The following is a 24,771-nucleotide window of genomic DNA, read 5'->3' on the forward strand; positions in this document are numbered from 1 at the left end:
AACCATGCCCATTCTGAAGAAACTCCCGGGAAGATCCAAGAGCTGCCACGAGTTCCCCAGAGTGAACGGTGAACTGATTCTGCCTCGCCTAGACTTAGACATCAGGGACTTGAACGAGCTCAAGGACCTGAAGGAGCTTAATGAACTGAAGGATCTAAACAAGAACCTGAACCCATTTGAGGATGTGGACCTGGATGATGATGATGACAGGAACAGAGGTGACATGGGCCTCATTATGGGGGAGGTCAAGGGTAACCTCCAGCTGAAGTCGTCCTGTGATGGTGAAGAGGAGGAGAACGAGGTAAACGCTGGGAAACACGGGGCAGGGAATCCTAAAGTGAAGCCACTGCGGGGGACCCTTGAGCGGATCTGTGGAGTGTCTCCCCTTAAGACCCTTGGAAAATTGGGAAAGGGGCTTCGCATATCAGGACGGAGTGTATGGGGGAACAGCACCCCACACTACAGCCCTGGAGATTCAAATACACTACCAGCAGAGAAAGAGAAAAGAAAAGGAGTACGCAGGAGCTCAGAGGGAATAATGACCCTGCTTCGGTGAGGAGAGATTTGGAGTAGAAAGAAAGCAGTTTTTAAACAATTTAACCTGTGGTACAGTTGTGGTTTGGCGTTTACATTCACTCATCATTGACCTAAATGTTCTTTTTTCCAGGTGTAATCATTGTGCAGCATGCTTTTGCACTTTGGGTGTACAAGTTTGAATTGGCATTGGATTTTGTCACATCCACACAGGGCCAAACGTATACATATAGGCTAAAATATATTCATACACTCACTTGAATCTTTTAATAGGTGACACTGAAGGTCCACTGAATGTCTTTTAACTTGCCAAGGCCTACTAACTACTCATTAGTGATCACCATTGACTACAACTGGTACTTTCTCTTTGTCAGCACAAAAAGGATGTGTTTCACAGCTCACATGGGATTAACTAATACTCATAACAATGGGAAAATCCAGAGAAGTCTGTGGGAAAAGATGATTAATAAGAACTCTAAATTTACGTAAATTTAAGCTGGGAAGGTGTCTTAGTCATTTCCACAAAACTGCAGATTCTGAGCTCATCATTTGAAAGAGCTGTGCCCAAGCACAAGTTCTAAAAATAAAAATTGGCTAGAATATTCAGAAACATCCCTAACCATAACCCAGAAAAACTGCTGGCATAACTGTCAGTGAAGCAAGTTTTACATTTCAGGGTTAATCCATTTGTAGAAATTTGTAGTTCCCTATATGGACAAGCCAAATGCCTTGTGGGAAAGTTTTATTGTCAGACGAGACAAGACTGAGTTAAAAGAGGTACGTTTGGAAGAGGCTTTCAAACCTGTGCCAGTGTTCAGTGTTCAGCATTCAGTTTGCTTTGAGTGCTCGAGTAGAGTAGAAAACCACTACATAAGAACCAGTCCATTTACCATTTACCAAATTAACAGCCAGACGCTTTAAACCTTGACATAACTGGGTGTTCCAATGGGACAATAATGTAAAAACGCACATTAAAATGGTTCTGGAATAGGCTAATATTAAGCTTCTGGCATGGCCTTCCCAAATCCCAGACCTCAACCCTGTTGAAAAATTCTGGACTACGCTGGATTTGTGCCAGGAAACCAATTTAAATAACATTTTTACTAATTCTGCCAAGAGTACAGGTCAAATATCCAGCAAGAATTATGCCAGGAGCTTGTCGGTGATCAGAAGTTCAGGCGCAACTATCTAAGCAACAAATAATAGTGGGGGCATCTGTATTTATTTAAGCCTGTATATACCTTTGACCCTGTGTGGATTAGAGAAAATCCAAAAGTAAAGAAAATTTGTGCAAACAATTTTTGGTTAATTTTTAAGTCATTAAAGATGTAGGTGATGACAACTGTATGTCACTTATGTGAAGCAACTCTATGCTCATTGGACTCATATGATGCTTTTGATTGCATTAAAAAATAGTTTTTCAGCGACTGAGAATAAAAGTCCTGTTTACTGGTCAGTGACAGAATAACATATAGCGCCCTTATTTCCTAAGCGGTTGTGTAATTTGCTGTGGTAACTTGTTGATCTAAGGAACCTCTTTTGTTTTTCAGTGGCATGTTGTGTACTTGCTGTCCTCACTCAATGGGACTATTTTTAGACGAGGTAGCCACACACGGCAGCAACACTGTGTGAATGTGTGGCACTCAAACCACAGGTTTTCCTAGGAATCCCGTACAGGACAATACAAACCTCATGCACTCATTAAAGTCCTTGCATCATTTAGGGCCATGATTTATGCTCTTTGTCGTTGCTGTGGATGTTCTGCAGCTTCACTGGTCAACGGAAGGAGGAGCGCAGAGAAAGCCTGCCCTGTGGAGACCTGAGCGTAGGCAACGAGGTAGAGACTTCCAGGCGATCATCCTTCCTCAGGATGGTCAGTCTGGGCAAGCTAAAGAGGGAATCCATGTCAGACAAGGCATCCCAAGAGGCGGAGGAGGAAATGGAGGAGGAGGCAGAGGATCCAGTAGTGAAAACCAGAGAGCCCCTCTCAGGTAATAATTAAGAAGTCGAAAAAAAATTACTTTCCAAGTGACCCTGTAGACTTTAGCAATGAATCTACATTGCATTAGTTAATATTTCAGGTCAAATTTCAACAGCAGTTGTTGAAACCTAGACAACCCTCTGATGAGGTTAAAAAAGCCACTGCGCTCACTTACCATCAGGCTGAAAAGGAGAGGAAGTCGGGTCAGAAATGTTCCCCAGCTTCCTCTAGATAATTCAGTCCAGCTACTGTTTGGAGACTCCGGCAGGTAATTTTATCAGGAACAGAGGAATGTGCAGACAAACCTGCAACAAACAGGCGAGTTTGTCAGCCAGGTACATGCACAGCTGCTGAATGAGATATGTGCATTAACATATTTGTTACTAAACTTATTACCTCTAAACTTGTGTTTCTCTTCTGGTTTCCCACAGTTCTGGAGATCTTACAGCTGGTCAATCACAGGGACCTTCTCCTGGCTGACACACACATTCAGGAACTGGAGCGAGAGTGTGAGCTCCTGTCTCTCCTGCCAAACACAACTCCTCCTACCCTCACTCCTACCCTGTGTCCCAGTACTCCACCCAGCATGTTGTCTTTGTCCTCTTCCTTTGATGAGTCCCTCAGCTCTAATGCGACTTTGGACTCAAGCCGGAGAAAAGCTAAGGATGTGGAGCTCCTGTATGAAGCCCTTCAGAAGGAGATGTGGGATGTGGTGCGGGAGTCACTCCGCCAGCCTAGTGCTGGCCCCAACCTTGGTCTGGTGGTGCTGGTAATCCAACAGGAGGAGCATGCTGATGCTGCCTGGGCTCTGAGGGAGGAGACTAAGCCAGAGCAAGAGGTCCCCCGCATCCAGCCAAGCCAGCGTCCCCGGCGACTGAAGATGAAGTGGAGGCAGGCTGTAGCGGAGGCTGCAGACTGGAGCCTGCCACATCAGGTAGACACCCAAGCAGGCCAGTTGGCCTCATACCTGGAGCGCCTGAAGTGTCGAATGGTGGATGATCTGGATGCAGCGAGAAGGAACGCTATATCCATTTACCCAGAGGAGTTTGCAGCCTTCCAGGTGTATGTGGAAAGTTACCATCGAGCTGTGGCCAAACGTCTTCGCACTATTACCAGTGGCCCACTGCAGATCACAGACGTATACTCACTACTTGACTGGTTCTACAACATCTACAACAGGTTGGTAATGATTGCCTGCTCCAATAACGACACACACAACAAGCTTTTATTCCTAGTTAAATTTTTACATTAATTCTTTCCCACCAGGGATGTCCTAGGAACAATCGGGACCACCACACCCATCAACTACAGCACACTGGATGGTATTCTGCCTCAAGAGACAGTGGATAGGCTGGAACAAGACTGCATTAGTGTAGTCAGGGTGAGAAAAGAGTGTTTGAATGTCTGTTGCTGGGAAAATGTGGATAAGGGATGCATTTAAATTTCCTGCTTTTTCAATTTTCAGGATAAGGTGACAACAGAGCTGATCCATGTGCTGGATGAAGAGGAGAGGCGATGGGCCCAGACTTTGCACATAGAGGAGTATCAGTCTCACCTAGCATGCTCAGTAATCCAGGTACAAAGCCGTCCTATTTCAGTAACATTTTCCTTGAATGAAACCTCTGTCTTATCACTCATGTCTTTTAAAATTTCAGAGGGTAAAGGTGGATTTGGACAGATCTACATCTGTGAACCAGTTTCTAGGAGCAAGAGTGGCTCGCTGCAGTCTCATTGGATTGGCTGACTTCATTTACAGGTGTGTGGACAGTAGTTTAAGGTTACAGCTGTTAAATCATATCTATATATCTATCTACTGAGAAAGAGAGAGTATTTGGATTCAAAGTGTTCTCATGAAACCTCTATGCATTCAGTTTCCAGAGGAAGGTGGAGATGTTTCATGACAGTCAGGCAGAATTTGGAGACCGAGGAGATGGATATGTTTCAAGGACCATAGCTCTGGTTAACTGCTGCCCTCCTCTCAGGTTGGCAAAGATCAGTGAAACTTCATATCTGAACATTTTCTAAAAGAGCTACAGAAACTAAACTGACATGTCATATTTCTTGTGTAATGTGTAGATCCTTTGTGGACCGCTGCAGGCAGTGTGACCCACAGGGCAGTGAGGAATCTGCGCAGAAAGCCAACTCCTCATTGGACAGGATCATCAACCAGTCAGTGAGGGTGCTGACTGACAGGCTATTTGACCACATCAGAGTGAGTAGGACAGTGGCAAGATTCATTTGAGCCATTAAAGATGGTTTTCCGGAAACATAATTACGATCATGACCCAGATGTGCTGTGCTTAACAAATTTATGAGAGCATCACCCAATGTAAGGTTTGTGCCACAGCTACCCTAAATTAACAGTACTGTAATGGTAATTGGCAAAATTATTGTGTGTGTTACTGCAATGTTTGCTCCACCAGTATGCACAAGCTCTTCAATAAAATTATATTTTAATGCTAAAATATAATTATTTTTCTTATCAAAGAATTTTTCAATTTACGGTACAAAAGGAAAAAAACATTAAGGCACATTATTATTTATCAGGTTAAGATACAAAATTACAGTTATTTACTTGCATTCCTGAACAGAAAAATAGTTTTAGTGGTTGAAGGTTATGCTTTTGGTACAAAGCACAAATTCATTTCAGTAAGTTTACTTATTATTAGTTCTGATCAAGTTTCTGGCAGATTTGTGTTCATGACAGGTAAGCTAAAACAAAACTGTATTTTTTTGTAGCTAAGTTTCTGTTCACATACTTGTGTCTTTTATTATTTTGATAATACACCGAATTATATGGAGAACTTACATGTAATACATGAAAAGTCAGCATTTGGGCAGAAGTGTTTTGTGTACACACAGCTGTTTAGCTGTATCATTAGCTGTTTCGTTAGCTGTATCATTAGCTGTTTCGTTAGCTGTATCATTAGCTGTTTCGTTAGCTGTATCATTAGTTGTTTCGTTAGCTGTTTCATTAGCTGTATCATTAGCTGTTTCGTTAGCTGTATCATTAGCTGTTTTGTTAGCTGTTTCATAAGCTGTTTCGTTAGCTGTTTCGTTAGCTGTATCATTAGCTGTTTCGTTAGCTGTATCATTAGCTGTTTCGTTAGCTGTTTCGTTAGCTGTATCATTAGCTGTTTTGTTAGCTGTTTCGTTAGCTGTATCGTTAGCTGTATCATTAGCTGTTTCGTTAGCTGTTTCGTTAGCTGTTTCGACAAAAACAGCTAATAAATACAACTGTCCAACATGATGATGATAATAATGATAATAATAATAAACAATGAGTATAAAGTACAGTCTTTACCTCATTTCTATATCTGAAATTTCAAGTAATAAAACCATCCACACTAATTCAGTTAAAAGGACTAGATGTTACAGTCTCTGATAATGCATTGCTTTTGATGGAGAGACTCTTGAGGGATGGCTGTTATGAGGAAAGGCAGCCCAGAAACGTTGCCAGCAGCACACGTCCTTGTGTGCCTCACTTTCGGTCTTTTACCCAGGCTAATCTGCTGTTTTCCTTCCTTGGTTAGGTTTACCAAACCTAAATCTGTTCTTAATCTGTACTTTGTCTGTTGCCTTTCTAGCCCTTCTTTGACAAACTGATGAAGAGAAAGTGGTTGAACAACACAGAGGCCTTCGAGGCTATTGAAGCCAGTATTAAACAGCATTTCAAGAAATTTAGAAGGATGGACTCTCCACCCTATCAGGTCAATACACGTTTGAAATGGTAGTCGATAATATTTTCAATGTATAAAGGTATGAAACTATATAAAACTATAGCTAATCTACAATTGCTGTTATGACTGACAGACACTGGTGGGTGAGGTGCACCGGCGGGTCCTAGTGGAGTATGTGAGAGCCATTATGAGGGGACGCCTCATGTGCACATCCTCCAAGATGAGGAAGAGGATGGCTTTCCGCCTGCAAGATGAGGCCAAGCAGCTCAAAGGACTCTTTAAGGATCTGGTAAGTCTGGTCTGCAGACACAAAACATTTTTTTTTATTAGACTGTGTTAGTGTGGAAAAGAAAAGTATATTTTAGAGTGCTAATGGTCTCCAAATATGGAGAAGGAAATTCACAGAGTCCAAGACACAAGTAGTGGTTATGTTTCCGGGGAGCACAAACAGAAGTGCTGATTCTCAAAAACTTGGAATGGGGAGGGGGAAAGAGTGTGCCGGCTGTGACTGGAGCCTGACCCTGGAATTTCCTAGGTCAGGAGTAACTCAGACAGTGTTGATACAGGACTGAGCTCTGAAAAATGGCTGCCGTCAGTGAGATGGAGATGGATGAACCGGGCTTACGTTAGCACTTGCCAAAATGGGGAAGAGGGAGTCAAACAACGAGGCCTGACGGCATGGCATTTGCCCCCTTTCTATCTACAAGTTCAAACAAGTGTCCGTCACCTCAGCTGACAACAGGAAGCTGCTGTGTTCGGAGGAAACTTCCTGTTCCTGTCAGCTGGCGCACTTTGATGTGGCTCTGGAATGGCCTTGATGGCCTTTTTCGCTGAGGAGCGGGATGAAGTTTCTGTGGAAACTGGGAACTTAGGAGCATTGGGGGGAGGATGAGTTTTTAACGACCACCAAAAAAAGACGTTGTTATTTTTAGCGAGTGGCAAGCAACCTCTCTTTTCCTCAGTGTTCCTGAGAAAAAAACAAGAACTGGGAAAGCAGAGGTTGAGGTCTGGTATTCACTAATCAAATTCCTAAGTGTTTGGCATCCAGAGGCATTAACCTGTGCTTCCTCTGTGGGTTTCATTGTTCACTAAACTGCTTGTCACTTCTTGCCTGAAAAACACATTAAGACTTAAGAAGAGGTCATTTGGATGGGCAATGATAATAAATAAGTGGAACTCGCGTCTTCTTGCAGTCCGTTTGTGCTCTTCTCATTCTGTCCATCCAATGTCTCGTCTCTCGCGCTGTCTTTGAAACTTTTGCACATTCTTGTAAACAGTGACCAAAGATGTCTGCAGAATCTTTTATGACTTTTATATCTAACATAACAATACATTACCATTAGATGTGCAAGGATGCCAGCCTTTAGCCTTTTATGTGTTTTAAAATTTCATCCACTGCATTTGAAGTATTTTAGGTGTAATCACCAGAACTAAGTGCCCAAACCACATTATAAGCTCAAACAAAAGCACAGCTGGACAACTTTCAGATTTATATTTATTTATGTAGCGTGCTTGCATTTATATGCTACTTTTGTTGTCTTGTACTTGATTTATCTTGTAGCCCTAAGTTTCCTGTGAATGAATTGTTGCCTCTTCTCTGCCTCAGGAATCGAGCTCCTCCTGGTTGGACAGCATCATCTGTCACCTTGCTGACATCATTCTCCTGGAGGACACGCCCTCCATCCAAATGGAGGTGGCTGTCCTGGTGAAAGAATTTCCAGATATACGGTAAGGATTTTTTCCCCCCTCACAAATGAACAATCTTGAAATGTTACAACCAGGAAACATCTATAAAACAGATGCTCTCTGCACTGGTCCCTCCCAAAGGTCCTATATTCTTTTATGCTTACGGCTACACATTCGCTGTGTTGTTTTTGGCACTGCGCTAAAACAAGAAAAATGTAAGTCTGCATATGTTTTTTTGTTGCAATGGATCAAAACAAGGAAAAGGAGCACGGAAACATATCTACATTAACTTTGCTATTTTTGGAGCGGTGCGGGTCTGTTTTGAGAATGGATGAAGCAGACAAGCCTCTGGGGGGGAGTTCCAGCCTGTTTGTGCACAGATTAAGACTCACATTAGTGACGGTTTTCGACCTAATGCACGTGACGCATAACCCTCCAAGGAACAGACAGGAAGCTGCTGCCGAATACTTCCTGTTCCTGCCATCCTGCAGGAGACAGACTGGTGCCACTCTTTGAATCAGAGAGAGAAAGGTGTGGAAGAGAAGAGAAAAAGTAGCAGTTCAGACCTAGAGACACATTAACTTGCTGCATTTGTTTGTACCTTATGACAGACCCGCAAGTCTTTCAGGAGATCAAATGCAGGATTTCCCGAGTCTTTTATTTATCGACCTTAAGAGTCACATCATGCACATACGGCTGTGTCTACACATTGTGGATAAAAAGTATGAAAAAATCCAATGATAAATAAAATACAGTGCTTAACAATTTTATAAGATCACCACCCAATGTAAGGTTTATGCCACAGCTGCCGGTAGTTATCAAAATCATTTTATTTAAATAGTTTTTTATTCTGTAATGGTTACATACACAAGTGCTTCTTGTTTTTACCTTATTCAGTGTTAGTTTAAGTTTAAATGAAGCTTGTAAATTTAAGTAGACCCAATATGATTTAAAACCATCGCCATGCAAAATTTTAGACGGGCACTGAATCTTCTGTCCTTCCCAGAAGTGAACACAGTGACTCAGAGAAAATAACCGTTACTCGGCGTCATGGCACTTCTTCACAACACCACACAGATCTAATTTCCGATTCATACCCATTTATCCTTCGCCCTCCCTGTATCCTTCCTCTTTGCAGGAAGAAGCATGTCTCCACCCTGCTGAACGTTCGAGGGATGATGCGGCAGGCAGAGCGACAGGAGATCCTCAATGTCGTCAAAGATTTCGAATGCAGCAGCGCCCTCATGTGCCGGGACCACGCCCTCTTTTCCGATATTCCCATCACCTCAGAGGTGCACTGCATCAGCCTGGGTTTCCTCCGCCTCGCCATGACCGTCTCCAACTGGTTCTCAGAGCACCGGCCAAGACGGAGAGGCAGAGTAAGCATCAGGAACGCTACACCTCAGCCTGCAGAGAATAAGGAAGATGCGAGTAAACTTCACAGAGAAGACTAGCTACTAGTGTTTGTGCTAGGAGAGTAGTCACAGGCATACTGCGAAGATGAGATGTACATGCACCTTGACCAAAACTGATTTTGTCACCAGCCACTTAAAAAAACCTCAGGTACTGCACATACTGTACATCCTCAGTGACAATTCTCCATTTCCTCGTGTTCGCTTTTGCTTTAACGGTGAAACAAACCGTGTATTTTAATAACTCACCATGATTTACAGTACTTTGCTGTTTATTTACACCTCTACAGAAGTAAACAAAAAAGAATATATCCTCTGAATGTAACATCATGTTCATTAGTTTTTCAGCTTTTATTTCTTAATTATCATTGCACAAAAAACTTCAATATGATTTACAATGTCTGCTCATCAGCATATATTTACCCAATGATATATACCCTTTCTCTGGTATATAGAGCATATGGATGCACAGTACTGTGCATCAAAAGTTAAAGACACTTGCTGTTGTTTAGCTGTTTGCTTCTTATCCAGATACCTGATCTGTTAAAAAGTCATTCTGCTGCGTGCAATTAGGCCAATATGATGCTGGCTTTAGTGATAAGAAAAACAAAGGGTCCTGAACATTTGGACCTAATCTGGGATCATTCTGACACTTACCAATGTAACTGGCAAATGTTGTGAGTGTTACAAATGTGGATATAAGATAAAGTGGACCTGTGGCTGAGCTGCAGAAGTCAGATTTGCACCAAATCCAATGAGGTGGGTCAGATTTGGGCCAAACATTCATTGCTATATATAACATGAAAGAAGTCATAAAATAACTGTGGCAAGGTCTCCAAGATCCTTTGATCAAACAAAAGTGGTGCAGTTTTATTGGTGTTTTTTCATGACTGCACTTTGAATTAAACTAATACAGAAAAATGCAAAATTGCTTTATTTTCTTCAAAACATCCTCCATTTACATTTTACTTTTACAATGTTTTCTTAGTACTGCATATTAATTTTATGGAAATCTGTTGTGTCACTGTGAATGAAATGGATCTATTGCTGGAAACATAATAAAAGCCCATTGACTGGGTCGAGTAAAGTGATTCAGCAGCTCTGTCATTGTGGGTTCAAATTCTGTTTTGCATTTCAGGTAAAAAATAGAATGTGTTCTACGTACTGACGTGCTTCAGTTGAGTTCAGTTTCAATTTTATAGCAATCACACAAACCCCTACCTCAACCACTTGGCAAAAACGAGAAGGAAAAAAACTATTTTAACAGGAAGACTCAGCGAGGGGCAGCAAATCGGATGCAGTTGGTTGGAGCAGGAGAGACGGTGTTTAGTAATTATTATTTATTAAATGCAGCAGTACTGTATAAACATACAGAGAGTGCAAAAAATAGTGTAGAAGGAACCCTCACTGCATCATGGGAAACCCCACGGCAGCCTAAGCCTATTGCAGTGTCACTAAGGAACAGTGTTGGTCAAGTTACTTAAAAAAAGTAATCAGTAACTAATTACTGATTACTTCCCCAAAAAAGTAATCCCGTTACTTTACTGATTACTTCTTTTCAAAAGTAATTAATTACTTAGTTACTTTTTAAAAACACGATTTACAACCTGAATAGGTGATAAAGTGATAGATCTTTCAGCCCAATTCTACTTTTTCTACATAATCCATCATACAAAATGTAATCAAATGGAAAAGTCTCTTTTTTAAACTTGTTTTATTAGTTTTAATCTTTTAACTTTATGCATCAAGCAAAAATGTAATTATATGCAACATTCTCTGACTGGAAGAAATTTTTAAACCTATTTTCTGCACATTCCAGCACTTTTTTTTTTTTTTTTTTTGTTACACTCACTCTTTCAAATAGATGCAAGTAAAACACAGCAGAAAATAAATAAAGTCAAAGACTAGCGGTCCTGTTGCTCTATTTTCACCTGTAAAGCAGGAGTGGGGTAGGCGGAGGTTTACCCTGGTGCAGGTGTGCAGCGGTCAGTGGAAGAATCCGCGAGTTTCTCTGTGAATTTCCCATTACGTCGTAGCTACTCGGTGCTTGCTTGGAAGTTTAGGGGTTTTTTTCGCTGTAAAAAGAAGTTTTCTTCCCACGCACAACGGACACTAATGTTTTTGTCACTTTTTATGGAATCAAACTCAAAGTAAGGTCAGTACTTCCACGCTTTAAACGCTGCACGCTCATACTCTCTCTGCACTCGATATATGATCCATTGTTGATCTGCACACAGCTGTTGTCACGAACGTCGCACTCGCTTACGTCACTGTCATGAGACATTCTCGCAAAAAAAAAATCACGGTTTTAGTAACGCAGTAACGCAGCGTTCCTACGGGAAAGTAACAGTAATCTAATTACCGTTTTTGCAATAGTAATCCCTTACTTTACTCGTTACTTGAAAAAAGTAATCAGATTACAGTAACGCATTACAAGTAACGCGTTACTGCCCATCTCTGCTAAGGAATGGTTCAAAATCACCTGATCCATCACTAACTATAGGTTTGATCAAAAACAAAAGTTTCAAAAGCAGTGACGATGAATTTTCTGAATCCAAACCCGGAGCCGGTCCCACAGACGGCTTAATAATGCTCGGCTTCTGACTAAACTTTTATAAAATCTGGGAACCGCACATAAGCCACCAGTCTGAAAACAAGGTGCTCTGTTAGGAAAATAAGGTGTTGTGTGACCTTTCAGAGCCTGAGTGTGTGGGGAAAGGTTTCAAATTCAACTGTGAATTTAACAGGGAGCCAATGAAAAGAAGCTAATATGGGAAACACATGGTTTCTTTTTATAGCTCCAATTCTGGATTAACTGAAGACTTTTCAGGGATCTGTTAGAGTGATCTGGTATTAAGGAAGCAGAGGAGTCGCGCCTAGAAGGTTATTTACTGGCACCTCAAAAACCTGTGGTACATGGCCTGATAATAAGTTAATCATATTTACAATTGAAGCATTAATTAATGGTGGAACTTTATTAAGCAGCAGGGATGGGGTCTAAAAGACACAATGATGGTTTTTAGGAAGAAATGATTGAAATTAGCTTGTTCTGGGATTGGTCTAATAAAATATCATTTATCATAACAGATTGAGTAACTGTTAGAATGGATAAGCTTTTAGTCAGTTACTCTGCCAGCTTCTAACTTTAGGTGCTGTGACCCCCGATCACCGGAGGGTCAGACATGCTGTCTAGCGCTATGTTAAACAATACATACCAAGTGGTACTCTGACAAACAGGCACTGGACCGACACACAATCTATGTAGCCAACGCATATACGCCCACCTACGCATAAAGTCTTTGCTGTTTATCTTAAGAGTAAGGCTGCTTTGTTCAGTAAACAGAGCTTTAAATATGGAGCTCAAGAACAACGACTACACTGTCTTGCAACAAGAAGGGTCATCCAACCCGGGGCCAACAACGGGATGTTTTTTACTAAACAAAGATTTCCTGTTGTCCGCTGAGGTGCCAACGGATGCTTTTATTGGAGCCAAGTTTACGTTATGCACTAGGAGGGAACTTCCCTTCTGCTGCTGCCGCTGAGCTTTTTCATGTCTGAGCTGCTCGTGGGCTTACCATAACAAAGTTGGCCAGCCCCAGCAGGGGTCATTCTACATGCCGACCTCTCAGAGGATCTGTATTTGAATTCTGAATGAGTGGCCGTGTGCTTTGAAATAACTCAGGAGGTTTGCCGTGAGCGTGTGGGATTTCACAGCAGGTGGTGGGATATATTTATTTGAAAAGCATGGAACTGCAGATGTTTGGCCATCTCCATGTCCCCTTACCGCAGTAAGGTCAGTGTAGTAAAGGGTGGTCACACGACACGATCCAGCAAGTTTATTTTAAGTGTTTTTAGTAAATTTACATTCACATGTAAACTTGCTGCTTCACATTGATTCATTTCAATTTCTGATCATTAGAAATTATTAGTAATTATTCAATAATAACCTTGTATTTCATTTGGAAATATTGACAGAAAACAATACATTAAGTCCTGCAGACATGTTTTCAGATAAAAAGTAAGAATCCTCTCCACTTTGCCACTAACCTCACAGTAGAACAGTCTCTGTCACTACTATTAATGCAGCTCTCAAATCAGTTTTTTATACTCACTGCTATGGTTTCCATGTATTGTTCAGTAGTAAAGATATTTCTTACTGTGTTGATTTGTTGCGCATTTTCAAAAAGGTATTTTCAACCAGACAACTGTGGCTCATAAGATATTTGGTCATTTTTGTACCATTGCATCATTGTGTGGGAAAATCCATTAGAGTCAGTTTGAACATCAGCAGCTTGTTTTGACAGGTGTAAGTAATAAAGTAGCTGCTGAATGTGTGCAGTGTGACTTTATTGGACTGTACAGTTAGTGGTATGCTGTCTGATTGCATACATTTGCCTTTTCTGTTTTCTGATCTGTAAGTATAGTAAAAAAAAAAAGTCTTAAAACAGTGGTTTTATTATAAAACCAAATAACTCTAAAATGATAATATAGAAAATAGTAACAGCACTATTACTACTGCCCATCTGACAGTCATGTTGGAGTGTGATGAAGCAAGGACACAAATGTAGAGATGGAGAGAGAAGGAGCATTAGTAAATAAATACTGGGCCATTTATTAAGGCTAGTATAAGTAGATGGTGGCAAAACAATGTTCAACTAAACACTAGAGCTCCATGAAAAATACTAGGAATGAGGAATTACAAATAGACAGAGTAAAGACAACAGTATGACATAAGAAGGACAAAGGGAGGGCAAAAGCTATATATACACACAAAAGGCTAATTAGGGGAATGAGGAACAGGTGGGTAAACACACAGCAAGGGATAAGGGGATAAAGGAAAAAAAACTCTAAAGGCAAGATATAAGGGGCAGAAGACTGCCAAAATAAAACAGGAAGTAATATAACACAGAGCCAGAGACTAAACAACAAGACATGGGGAGGAGAGGAGGCAGGATAAACTGAAACTCAATGAACTGAATAGAAACTGTAACTCCAACCCCAAACAGAGACAAAACCACAGACAATAGCAAAGCTAAAACTAAGAAACTAACAAGGAAATAACAAGTACATGAACAGAATACAAATCTCAAAACATCATAAACACAGGAATCCAAAATTACCGACAAAACTCAAAATTCAGCAGAAACCTCACACTACATGACACTGACACAGATCCGAGTCACCATCCTGGGACACACTGTAGCTGTTATAAAACTCAACCTGCTCCACTAAAATGGATATTTAATTTAGGGCAGCTACATTGTTGGATAATACCTCCCACCCACTCCATGATATGCTGGCCAATCACAGGAGCACGTTCAGTGACAGACTGAGATTACCAAAAAGCACCACTGACCGACACAAGAAATCATTCCTGCCTGTGGCCATCTCCCTGTACTACTCCTCCATCTAACACACTGTGAACACTGCAATAGTTACACCCTTTTTATACACGCTCTTTTCTACTCTGGAATATTCTTGTCAATTTTCTTGATATTTATTTATAATCATCACCTCTGTTAATCCTTGATATTTAGAACTGATTATATATTAGTATAATATATACTATACACTATATGTAGTGTGTATATATATATATATATATATATATATATATATATATATATATCTTAATGCTATTTCTTAAATGTGTAAAATCTGTAACATAATGTTACATGATGTTTGGAGTTTAGTCTGTTACTGTTAAGTATTCTGATTCTGATTGTTTCAGGATGACCTGCCATTATCCAATCACACATCTGCTTACCTGCATCTTTTGCTCTTTTCTTCTCTTCTTTCTCTTTTTTCTAAACTGAGCACCTGATGGCTTTGAACTTTTCTTGTCCAAACCTCCATTGGTTTTAATTTTGCACTCCAGTATGAACAATCACCCCCCAACCCGATGATCACCACAACATAACCTAACACACCTACACCTTAGTTCACAGAATCACTTTGTCTAGGGTTTAATTCTGGGATTTCGCACAACCCAGGATTCAAATCATGAATACATAATGGGCTTGGATTTACAACATTATAAATGAAATGTGCTCTGTTTGGAAGCAGCCGGCCCCCTTCCCCTTTCGACGGGTTGTGTGTGAGACTTTAAATCATCAAATATAAATTCTAAATTGTTATTGATCCCTTCACCCCGAGTCCTAAAGTGTATATTTATTTTCTTACTCTAATTATATTTATTGTTTGTTTACTTGCACTGTTGTAACTGGAGCCTCGTCGTCTCGTCTCTCTATATACTGGACTGTATGTAGCGGAGATGACAATAAAGTTTACTTTGACTTCAGCAGCAAGCAGGCCAGGGGCGATTCTAGAATCACAGCTTTGGGGGTGCTGAGCACCCAGAGAGTTGCCCATCCAGGCAAGATAAACTTTATTCGTCACAATGAGACTTCTTCCCTGTCTCTGTCAGTCCCTGCATCCTTAAATGTCTCCAGTTGTCCTAAGTTCCCTCTGACTGTCTCCTTGGTGCATTTAAACCCCTGTTCCTCCCTGTCCTCATCATCTGTTGTCTTCATCTCCATTATCATTCATCATAATTTTACCATCTCTGTGCAAGTCTGCAAATTTCTTTAAGATTCTTAAATTCATCAAGTCTCACTGTGCCTGGGTCCTCGTCACAAAACATGACATCACTGTTTTGTACATTTTAACACAATTTAATCCCCACATTTGTGAAAGAAAAGCAAAACACTTTTTTAAAGTCTGTAACAAAACCATCAAATCTGATAAAGGTTATTTAAATGCTGCTAAAGAAGAACCTAACCTTAATTACTGCGGGAGAATAATGAATGATGCTCATAGTAAGTAAAAAGTAGAGATTCACTTTTAAAGTGTATGTATAATACAATACAGATACATAAAAAATACAATCCAAAAATAGAAGAGTCCTTGAAATGTACAAATGTACAAAATATTATTAAAAAATTAGAAAAATTGAGACACCTTGGCCTACGGTACAATGTATACAATGTATGAAAAGATCTTTACTGCAGATACTTCTATGGCTCTGCAGATCTTTTATTTTATTTTAACCTATGTCGCCTCAGCTTGAGGTTGGCAAATCTGTCTATCACATTTTGGTGGTCAAGTCTCTCAAGCATCTTTCTCAACTGACATCACAGCCAGGTGCTGGAGTCTCCTTTGACCCATGGTCCTTCTCAGCCAGGTATGGCGCTGACTCAAGACACTAAAAGACCTCTCACAGCTACAGCTGCTAACTGGGTTTGTTAGGGCAACCTGAATAACAGTTTTCAGTGTGGGGAAGATCTGATTATCCAGAAGATTGTACAATGTTAACATATCTGGAATGGCACCAGCCTCACTCTTGAGCTTCAAAACGTTTTTGGCAACCGTGACTTCCTCTGACTGACGCTCAATATGGTAATGCAGTGCCACGGCTGACAACCCAGTTTGTTTAGCAGATTCTGTATAGCAGCTTTAATATAGGGAGAACACAACTTCCAGATTGTATGAGTAAAATTAGTTGTTTTTTTTCTTTGCCAGTTTAACAGTTTGTGCTGTGCCTGTTAGTACACCCTGTCTGTTTTCTTACCTGGTTCTTCCTGACCTTGTACTTTCTCCTCATGTTCCCCTCTTTCCTCTCTCCCTCTTTGGACTGACAATCATACACAAATAGATTGTATTCAATTAGATTAAAAAAATACTATTAAGAGCACTAATAAAAAGTCCTCTCTCAGTGTACTTTCAACCAAAAGGCAAATAACCAAACCACATGTACATCTAATAAAAGATATAAATATTGAAACACTGATCCAACATTATCCTTTATTGATGGGTCATTTGAGTTTACACTTTTACCTGAATGTGGCTCCTTTTTTTGAAAAAAACCTCCTCATATCCATTATGAACCTGGCTGTCTCTGTACACACACACACACACAAAACAGGAGTTATAAGGTTAATGGGCATCCAGTCAGTGAGCTAGTTAGTACCTTGGGTTCAATATCAGCACATGCACATATGAGAAAATAACCAGTTTCTCTTATTAGATTTCAAACAGGACAGCGGTAACAGCAGCAGGCTACGGACAATTATAAGTTTTAGATTTTAAATAGGCTATATACATTTAAATGGGAGCAGCAGGACGGTCAAATATCGCTGATTTTACTACAGAGTAGGACGGATTGTAAGTTAGCAAACATAGCCGGGAAACACGTTTTCAACACTGCAGGTTACCTGGTGTAATGTTTTTCAGCTAAAAAGAAACATGGTCTGACTCCTACCTAACTATATAAAGAGTAACTGAAGGTTAAATGCAGCTAATATGTCCTGTTTTAAGCCAGGCACTTACACCCCTGCTCTGCTGCGTCTCAGCCACCATCACTCTGGCAGCAACGGCCCCAGAGCCAGAGCAGGGGAGAGCTGAGCTGGAACAAACCATTTTGGGAGGGGGGAATGGGTTATCTATACTTTTGTTGTGAAAATGTTCCATCTCAATTAAGTACTGTATGCTTTTTATATTTTTAGTAGTGTGTCCCACAAACAGCAAATATTGTCAAAAAAAAGTAAGAGATCTTTGGGGGTGCTTTGATTCATTTTGCCGAAGCACCCCCAAAAATGGGCTAAAATCGTCCCTGAAGCAGGCGCACCGAGGGCTCTCGCGCTCACTTTTCTCGTATGGAATTTTGAAAAAACAGCGGTGCAAATTATAAGTCTGTATCATAATGTCTGGTGTTTTCGTGTTTGGTTTGTTTTTATTTTGTTTTATTTTGCGAGTTGGTTATTAGATGCTGCTCCAGCCGGTCAGAGAATCCCCCGCCGCCCCGCCCTCTCCTCCCTGTGTTGCAAGCAGCAGGCGCACTTCGCAAACGAAGGGCGCCCTTACTCCCAGCAAATGGGCGATAGAAAACCGATCGGTGCCTATGCCATTCCCAATATGCGCTGACATGACGTCGGGCAGCATGAGTACCAGTAAATGGGCGTGATGCCGCCCCCCACCACGATGCCACCCCGGGCAACCGCCCGTGTCGCCCGTATCAAAAACCGCTACTGGGTGGTAGTCTGATGAAATTGGTTTTTTGTAGCTTTCCTACAGTACTGTAATGTAATCACTGTGGTACTGTGATTAGACTTTCAGCTTTAATACAAGTGGTTTAACTAAAGTATTGTTTAAGTTTTACTAGAAAATTTTTCAGGTCAATCAAATTCAATTCAATTTTTGTGCTTTTCCAAACACAAAAACTGTCTCCCCAGGACGCTTTATATGGTAAAGACTCTACTATAATACAGAGAAAAGCCCAACAATCCCATGACCTCCTCTGAGCACTCACTTAGTGACAACGGGAAGAAAAAACTCCTTTTTAACAGGAAGAAACCTCTAGCATAACCAGACCCTGGTTACGACCTGCTGAAGATGAGAGGAGGGAAACGGGAAGAAAGACAAACTGTGGAAGAGAGCCAGAGATACTCTTTTTTATACGCATTTACACATAGAATTTATGAAAGAAACATCATGACTGGATTTCATAGCAGCTATGTCAAAAAAACAAAGAAATCCTGATTAAAGGTGAGTCTAGAGAAATGTTCCCCATCAGTTAACAAATGAAACAATCAAACTCTGAACACACGTCTTTGTCCTTTTTATTTCTTTAGACAACCTGTTAGAGTTAGGATTTCACTGGGTTTTCACCTTTCTATCAAAACAGAGTCAAAGTGCGAACAAGTTTTGGATGCGGTCCTTTTTTCTTCCTGTTATTGGTCTTTAGGAGAGAGCCCTGCGGACATTCTAGCTTCCTCCCGCATTTCAAAGACATCAATGTGAGTTTAAATGATGATTCTAAATTAGCTGTAAGTGTAACTGTGAGCACAAACGGTTGTGTGTCTCTATGCATCATCCCTCTGACACACTAGCAAACTTCTCCAGGGTGTACCCCGCCTCTGCGTTCATAAGAGTTGGGATAGACAACAGACTCTATTGCAGATGGAAGATAAACAGTGGGCTGTTTATCTCCTTTGCCCCACTTTTATTGGTTTCCATGATGACCAGCCGGAGAGAGGTGTACCACCTTCAAGCTAACGACATGTGTTTGATTTAAGACTTTGTATGATCAGTTCCAAGACTGCGAATGCAACAAAGACTCATACATGTGTTAAAAAAAGATTTCTGACATATCTAAATATTTCTTCAAGATGTTTACCCACAATAGCTCTCGGATATTTCTGACCTTGGACTGCACTGTGCATTTTTTTTTTTTAAATATGTTCCACGAATTTGTAGGCCAGAACAGGAAGACCATTAAGTGGAGTTGGCATCAACTAACTGTTAAGTTTGGCAGTTCAGCTTTTGAGTCATACATATACCTAAGAGCATTATCAGACATCCTCTTATAAGGCAGGCTGAAAGCGGATGCTGGACGGCTGTTTTCAAGTGATCCCATGTGGGGATTACCATCTCTGACTGAGAAGGGCAGGTAAAAATGAGGGCCAAACTCTAGGAGGTTTCCCTCGATCAAGCAGTTAAGGTGGAGTGGTGCACGGGTTCACAATGCAATCCCTGGGAAGCACTCCTCTGCTTCCTCTCATTAACGCAGCTCTGCAATGGAAAATCCATCTGGCTGTATTTGCTGTTTGTTTTTGGAAGCAAGCTGTACCCTGTCTTTGTTCACACTGTCATGCACTTTTGACAGTTAGAAGTTTTCCTTTTTGTTTCTCAAGCAGCACTCTGCTTTCTATTAAAAAAGAAGCAAAAGAAGAAAAAAACCTTAAGATTGTGTTGTTGTCAAGAATGGCATTTGTTTTGGCTCAGCTCCGGGCACTGGGTTTGGTTTAGTCTAGACAATTCATTCCAGTGTTTGTTTTTTCCTCTCTAATTGAGTGCTCATAACTCAGTCTGGACTGATATGATATGACTGATATGCTTACTGAAGTGTTGGTCTGATCCGCGGAAATAAATCTAGATTTGTTTCTGCTCAGAGGGCAAAAGTTTTAACAGCATGTTTAACACGAGACCAAATAACTTCCATAGATATTATTAAGCTTTCAGAAAGCTTTAAATGAACTTTCAGGAACAGAAATTAGGGGCAGCCTTAACCGTGAAGTACTGTTTTTTTTCCTGCTGTTGTAGATTCAGACTTTCTCCTTGACACGTGCGTTAGCACGTGTGCAAACAGCATCCTTTAAACGCAGGAAACAACTGAATTAACACAGACCGTTTTACAATAGCCATGTCAATTTATAGTGTGTACTCTGGATTTGACTGTTCAACAGAACATCTCAAGAATCTCATCAATTTCCGCAGAAAACGGTCAACTCTCGAGTGTCAGATCATCCTTGAATCCGTCATCAGGTGACTTTTTATTACATTTCCTGCTCTCGGCCCTCAGGAACTAGAGCCTAAAAAGGATTAAAGAGAAGAAAGCTCCACTTTGTTTTCCTTTATTGGTGTCATTCTTTCTGAACGCTGTAAAAAAGCAGGCGATGGCAGTAAAGTTCTACTTGCACCAACTCCAAGGCACCACTGTAGTTTCTCTCGGTCGCTTTGACCCATTTCTCAGAACTCTCTGAGTTCTTCATGGCATAGATTCAACACGTTGGAAACACTGCTCAGAGATCTGGTCCATGTTGACATGATGATTGAGATGGTGCAGTTAGGCGCGCTTGTGCAAATTGTAGCCTCAGTTTCCTGTTTGTAGCGGCACCTGATGTGGTTGTCTGCTTCAAGGTTCAATGACACTTGCTCTTCTGCATGACTTTGTTGTAACAAGTAGTTATTTACTGTCTACAGTTTCCCCTGGAGACAAAGCACATACAAACTCCAAAACACAACAGAGGTGCTCCAGGACGCTAGGGGCAGTGTTGAGCTCGATTTGCAAAATGAGAAATCATGCAGGGGTAGAAACGCCATGTTTAGTCATGTGTAACACTGGCCAAATCAGTGTTGCCAACTTAGCGACTTTGTCGCTATATTTAGCGAGTTTTCAGACCCCCTAGCGACTTTTTTTCTAAACAAAGTCGCTAAAAAAAGACGTGAAAGCGAGTATCGCTTTTACTCTCAACAAGCAGCGGGTGCTGTAACGCAGTCAGTTCTTCTTTTACTCTTATGCTGTTTTGTGGATCAGGTTTAAAACTACTTATAAACACACACACACAAAGTAACTCCACCAAAGTGCCTATTTCGGGTCACTTTTGCTGGTCCAAGCCCGGATTAAGGAGCAGGGTTGGAATTGTGACATTAAAAAAACAATAATTGCTAAAATAAATTTAATTTGCAGTTCTAAATAAACTCTAAATGCATTTAGGACGTTTTTTGCTCACTTTATGTCTCGTCCACGATGTTATTTCTCTCTCCAGCAGCGTAGGTTACAATTACATTAGCATGACCAATTATGCAAATTAGGCGATGACGTCATTTAGCGACTTCTAGCGACTTTTAGGACAACCAATAGCGATTTTCCTTACTGAGGGGTTGGCAACACTGGGCCAAATGAGCCAGACATGGAATGAACCAACAGCAGATGCATGTAGGTGATGTGTCCCAATTAAGAGACTGCACGCTTGAAGTACGCACACCACGCGTACTACGTACGGTGCGTACTATAAGTACGAGAAGTGCGGAAGTGAGAGGCTTGTGAAATGGGACGGTCTAGCCTTCGTCGCGCTGTTCAGGTTGCCTAGCAACCACGATACTAACCGCGAGAAACGTTACATACAGCTTTGTTTGACAGAAATGAAGGAGAAAAATGTTTTGTTGGTCATTCATTTTTGTCATGACATCACTTTGATTAGTTGAGTATCTGAGGCTGAGACCACAGGACTGTAAATCATGATTGTTGGGCTTCATTTCTGTACTGAACAGTCATTTAAGATTAGTTAGTAAATAACAATTAGCTAATGTTGTTCATGAGACTAAAATCATCTCACTGTGGTAATGTAAATATAATATGGCCAATATTATAGTTATTGTCAGATTATTATGATATATATATATATATATATATATATATATATATATATATATATATATGTATGTATATGGCTTTACAACTAAGTTAACGCTTGTCATGTATTGATATGGCTATGTCTTAATGTGATGACCTTTGAACCGGATGTTGTTGTCCGAAGGAGGCCCCGTTAAGTGGCTAGTTATTAGATGGACAGTATTCAATAGAGCAAGATAAAGACCGTGCTTTATGTCCTGATTCAATTCAGAGTGCTCTGCCTAATTTAGTAATAAGGTGGGCACACAACAACGCTGACAGTACAAACATCACTAATGTCGCACAACTTTGCCACATGTGGTCAACAGCAATGTTTTAATGTTCTTCGTTATTAAACATTTGCACATAAATAAGTGACGTCATATTCAGTACTTACTTTTGACAGTTCACTCTTCGGCCGCTCCCTTCTGCCGTATTTTGCGGCAAAATTATCCACACCCACCGCCGCGCTATGAATTGTGGGATATATGGGACCACGAAGCGTGCACCGAACCACGCTTGATATTTGGGGAAATCGACGGTGCATTTGGAGTATGCATTTGAAATACGCTTCGAATTGGGACAGCCATCGTCGCGTGGCGGTGACGTAATCACACTTAAAATGCGTACTTCAAGCGTGCAGACCCTGAATTGGGACACAGCTACTGTATAGCAGCACACAAAAATCATACTTTTCTTCAACATTTAGTCAACAATTAACAGGAATAGTTCAACATTTAGGAAATTCTCTTCTTTGTGGTGAGAAGACAAACTTTCAAAAACTCCCGGGTGTCATTTTACAAAAACAAAAATAAAGAAATCCTTTTTTAATGTTTCTGTAGTATTTAATCCATCAGTGTGGACAAATAATCATATTTATTATCAATAATCATATTTATTAATCATATTTAATTATTTAGAAATAATTATATTTTTACTGGTTTGCTCATTTTTGGTTAAGCTGCCAAAATTACATATATTTACTTGCATTCCTGAACAGAAAAATCTGTTTTATTGTGCAAACGTTATGCTCGACTAATTTCTCAAATTTGGCTGTAAAAATGTGAATTCAGTCACTTTTACTTCTAAACAAGCTTTCTATATTTCAATCTAAATATCATGATCACATCCAAAAGTGTAAAGACTGCTCTGCATTCAGACCGTTTGCGCAAACAAAGTCTGCTCAAGTGTCAGTGAGGTGCGGCCTGCAAACGCAAACATTTACCTTACCCAGCGCCTACACATTCTGCATATTCATATACCTGTTTATGAGGATTATAAAACATCTGTTCCTTCAAACGAAACACAAAAGACAGTTCTGTCGTCAGAAGATTTCATAACTACGTGTGAAAAACTGCCTCTGACCTGACCCATCAAGGAAAACTCAATAGAGAGAACCTCCTGTCCTCTCCCATGTCCAGTGTACACCGTCTGTCAGGATGGCTGCCCACTTGAACCAAAACAATGGTGCACTTCGTCACTCCTCTTGGGATATCCTGATTTATGTTATCAGAGTTTATCCATCAAGTGGATCTTTATTTAGCGATGGGGGGGAATGCAGGACCCTGCCTGTGTGTGCCCGTTCAATCCACGCTGTGCGAAGCCTGTTTGTGTCGCAGCGGTCATATTAAATCATCGTTCTCAGGACTCGGGCAGAGCAGGGGAAGTTCACCTTTGTTCAAAGCGGGGACGTTATCTAAAATAAACTCTGACTATATCTTAAAGTATTTTTCTTAAAATGAGTCAACAGTCCTTACACAAGCATGAGAATTCATTCCGTTTACTCTTGAGCCATGTGATCAGTGTTAAAAGTGACACTGGGTGGATCCATGGATATAAATATTTAGCTTTGGCCTGAAGCCACTTACACTGTAAACATCCCAACCTGTAGAGTTATTTGTTTTCCTTTGTTTAAACCGTTTTGACGTCCATATAATAGTGAGAAAAAAAAACAGGGGGATGCTTTTTTCGCCCCGATTGTCTGTATTTATGCAAGCACATCCCCTAACCTCACAGACCTGGCAGGATGCTCAGCATCACCGCCAGTCGAGCAGTGATACTTGAGTAAATAAGCAGAAGGAAGCCCTCTGCCCTCCAGGTGATGATCATAATAACAGAAGTAATGAAAGTGAATTATAAGCCTCAAAAACTACGAGACTGCGTTTTGGCAGTGCTATAAGTGCGGCTCTAGATGTTTTGTCTGACTAGTTACAGATGCACAGGCAAAACGTGTCGACAAATGGTGGTTGGAAGTGTCAACTTTTATTTATACCAAAGTTGGGATATTCCCTCGCTCTAATATGTGTCGGTATGTCTTCCAAAAACAATTGGCATAAAAAGGTAAGGTGTAAAACACAAATTCCCCTTCTCCCCCATCCTGGGAAATCTGGATCAGAGATGCTTTGCATTTTAGCAAACTCAAAAAGATTAAATTCACCCTGCGTGGGTCTATGGCCAAATTTTTTAAGATCTGGCAACCCCAGACTTTGCGGTCCCGCAACGCTCCCAATTAGCCAGCTCAGACTT

General features: G+C 40.7%; 1 protein-coding gene and 1 long non-coding RNA gene across 2 annotated transcripts; one reads left to right on the forward strand and one right to left on the reverse strand.

Annotated features, from left to right (window-relative positions):
* The first annotated feature begins 4 nt into the window (after positions 1–4).
* Positions 5–10,384, forward strand: exoc3l2a (exocyst complex component 3-like 2a). Its single transcript, XM_085173960.1, has 12 exons — positions 5–552; positions 2,302–2,525; positions 2,947–3,694; positions 3,782–3,896; positions 3,981–4,091; positions 4,171–4,271; positions 4,387–4,497; positions 4,592–4,727; positions 6,103–6,225; positions 6,329–6,484; positions 7,802–7,923; positions 9,020–10,384. The coding sequence occupies exons 1-12, from the start codon at positions 5–7 to the stop codon at positions 9,333–9,335; spliced, it is 2,811 nt and encodes a 936-aa protein (XP_085030086.1). The 3' UTR covers positions 9,336–10,384.
* LOC146509354 (uncharacterized) lies at positions 7,507–9,079 on the reverse strand. The gene is made up of 3 exons (XR_014876352.1): positions 8,979–9,079; positions 8,274–8,391; positions 7,507–7,897 (listed from the first exon to the last, which is right to left on the reverse strand). It is a non-coding gene; the product is annotated as an uncharacterized LOC146509354 (long non-coding RNA).
* Positions 10,385–24,771: the final 14,387 nt, after the last annotated feature.

This window comes from Neolamprologus multifasciatus, chromosome 10 (genome assembly GCF_963576455.1).
Source record: "Neolamprologus multifasciatus chromosome 10, fNeoMul1.2, whole genome shotgun sequence".
NCBI classification, from domain to species: Eukaryota; Metazoa; Chordata; class Actinopteri; order Cichliformes; family Cichlidae; genus Neolamprologus; species Neolamprologus multifasciatus.

What these genes read in the sequence shown, in the direction of transcription:
- exoc3l2a (XM_085173960.1), top strand. Translation starts at nt 5, where the DNA reads ATGCCCATTCTGAAGAAACTCCCGGGAAGATCCAAGAGCTGCCACGAG. An exon ending in TTCTACAACATCTACAACAG is followed by an intron (nt 3,695 to 3,781) that starts GTTGGTAATGAT and finishes CTTTCCCACCAG; the next exon opens with GGATGTCCTAGGAACAATCG. An exon ending in TTGGCTGACTTCATTTACAG is followed by an intron (nt 4,272 to 4,386) that starts GTGTGTGGACAG and finishes CTATGCATTCAG; the next exon opens with TTTCCAGAGGAAGGTGGAGA.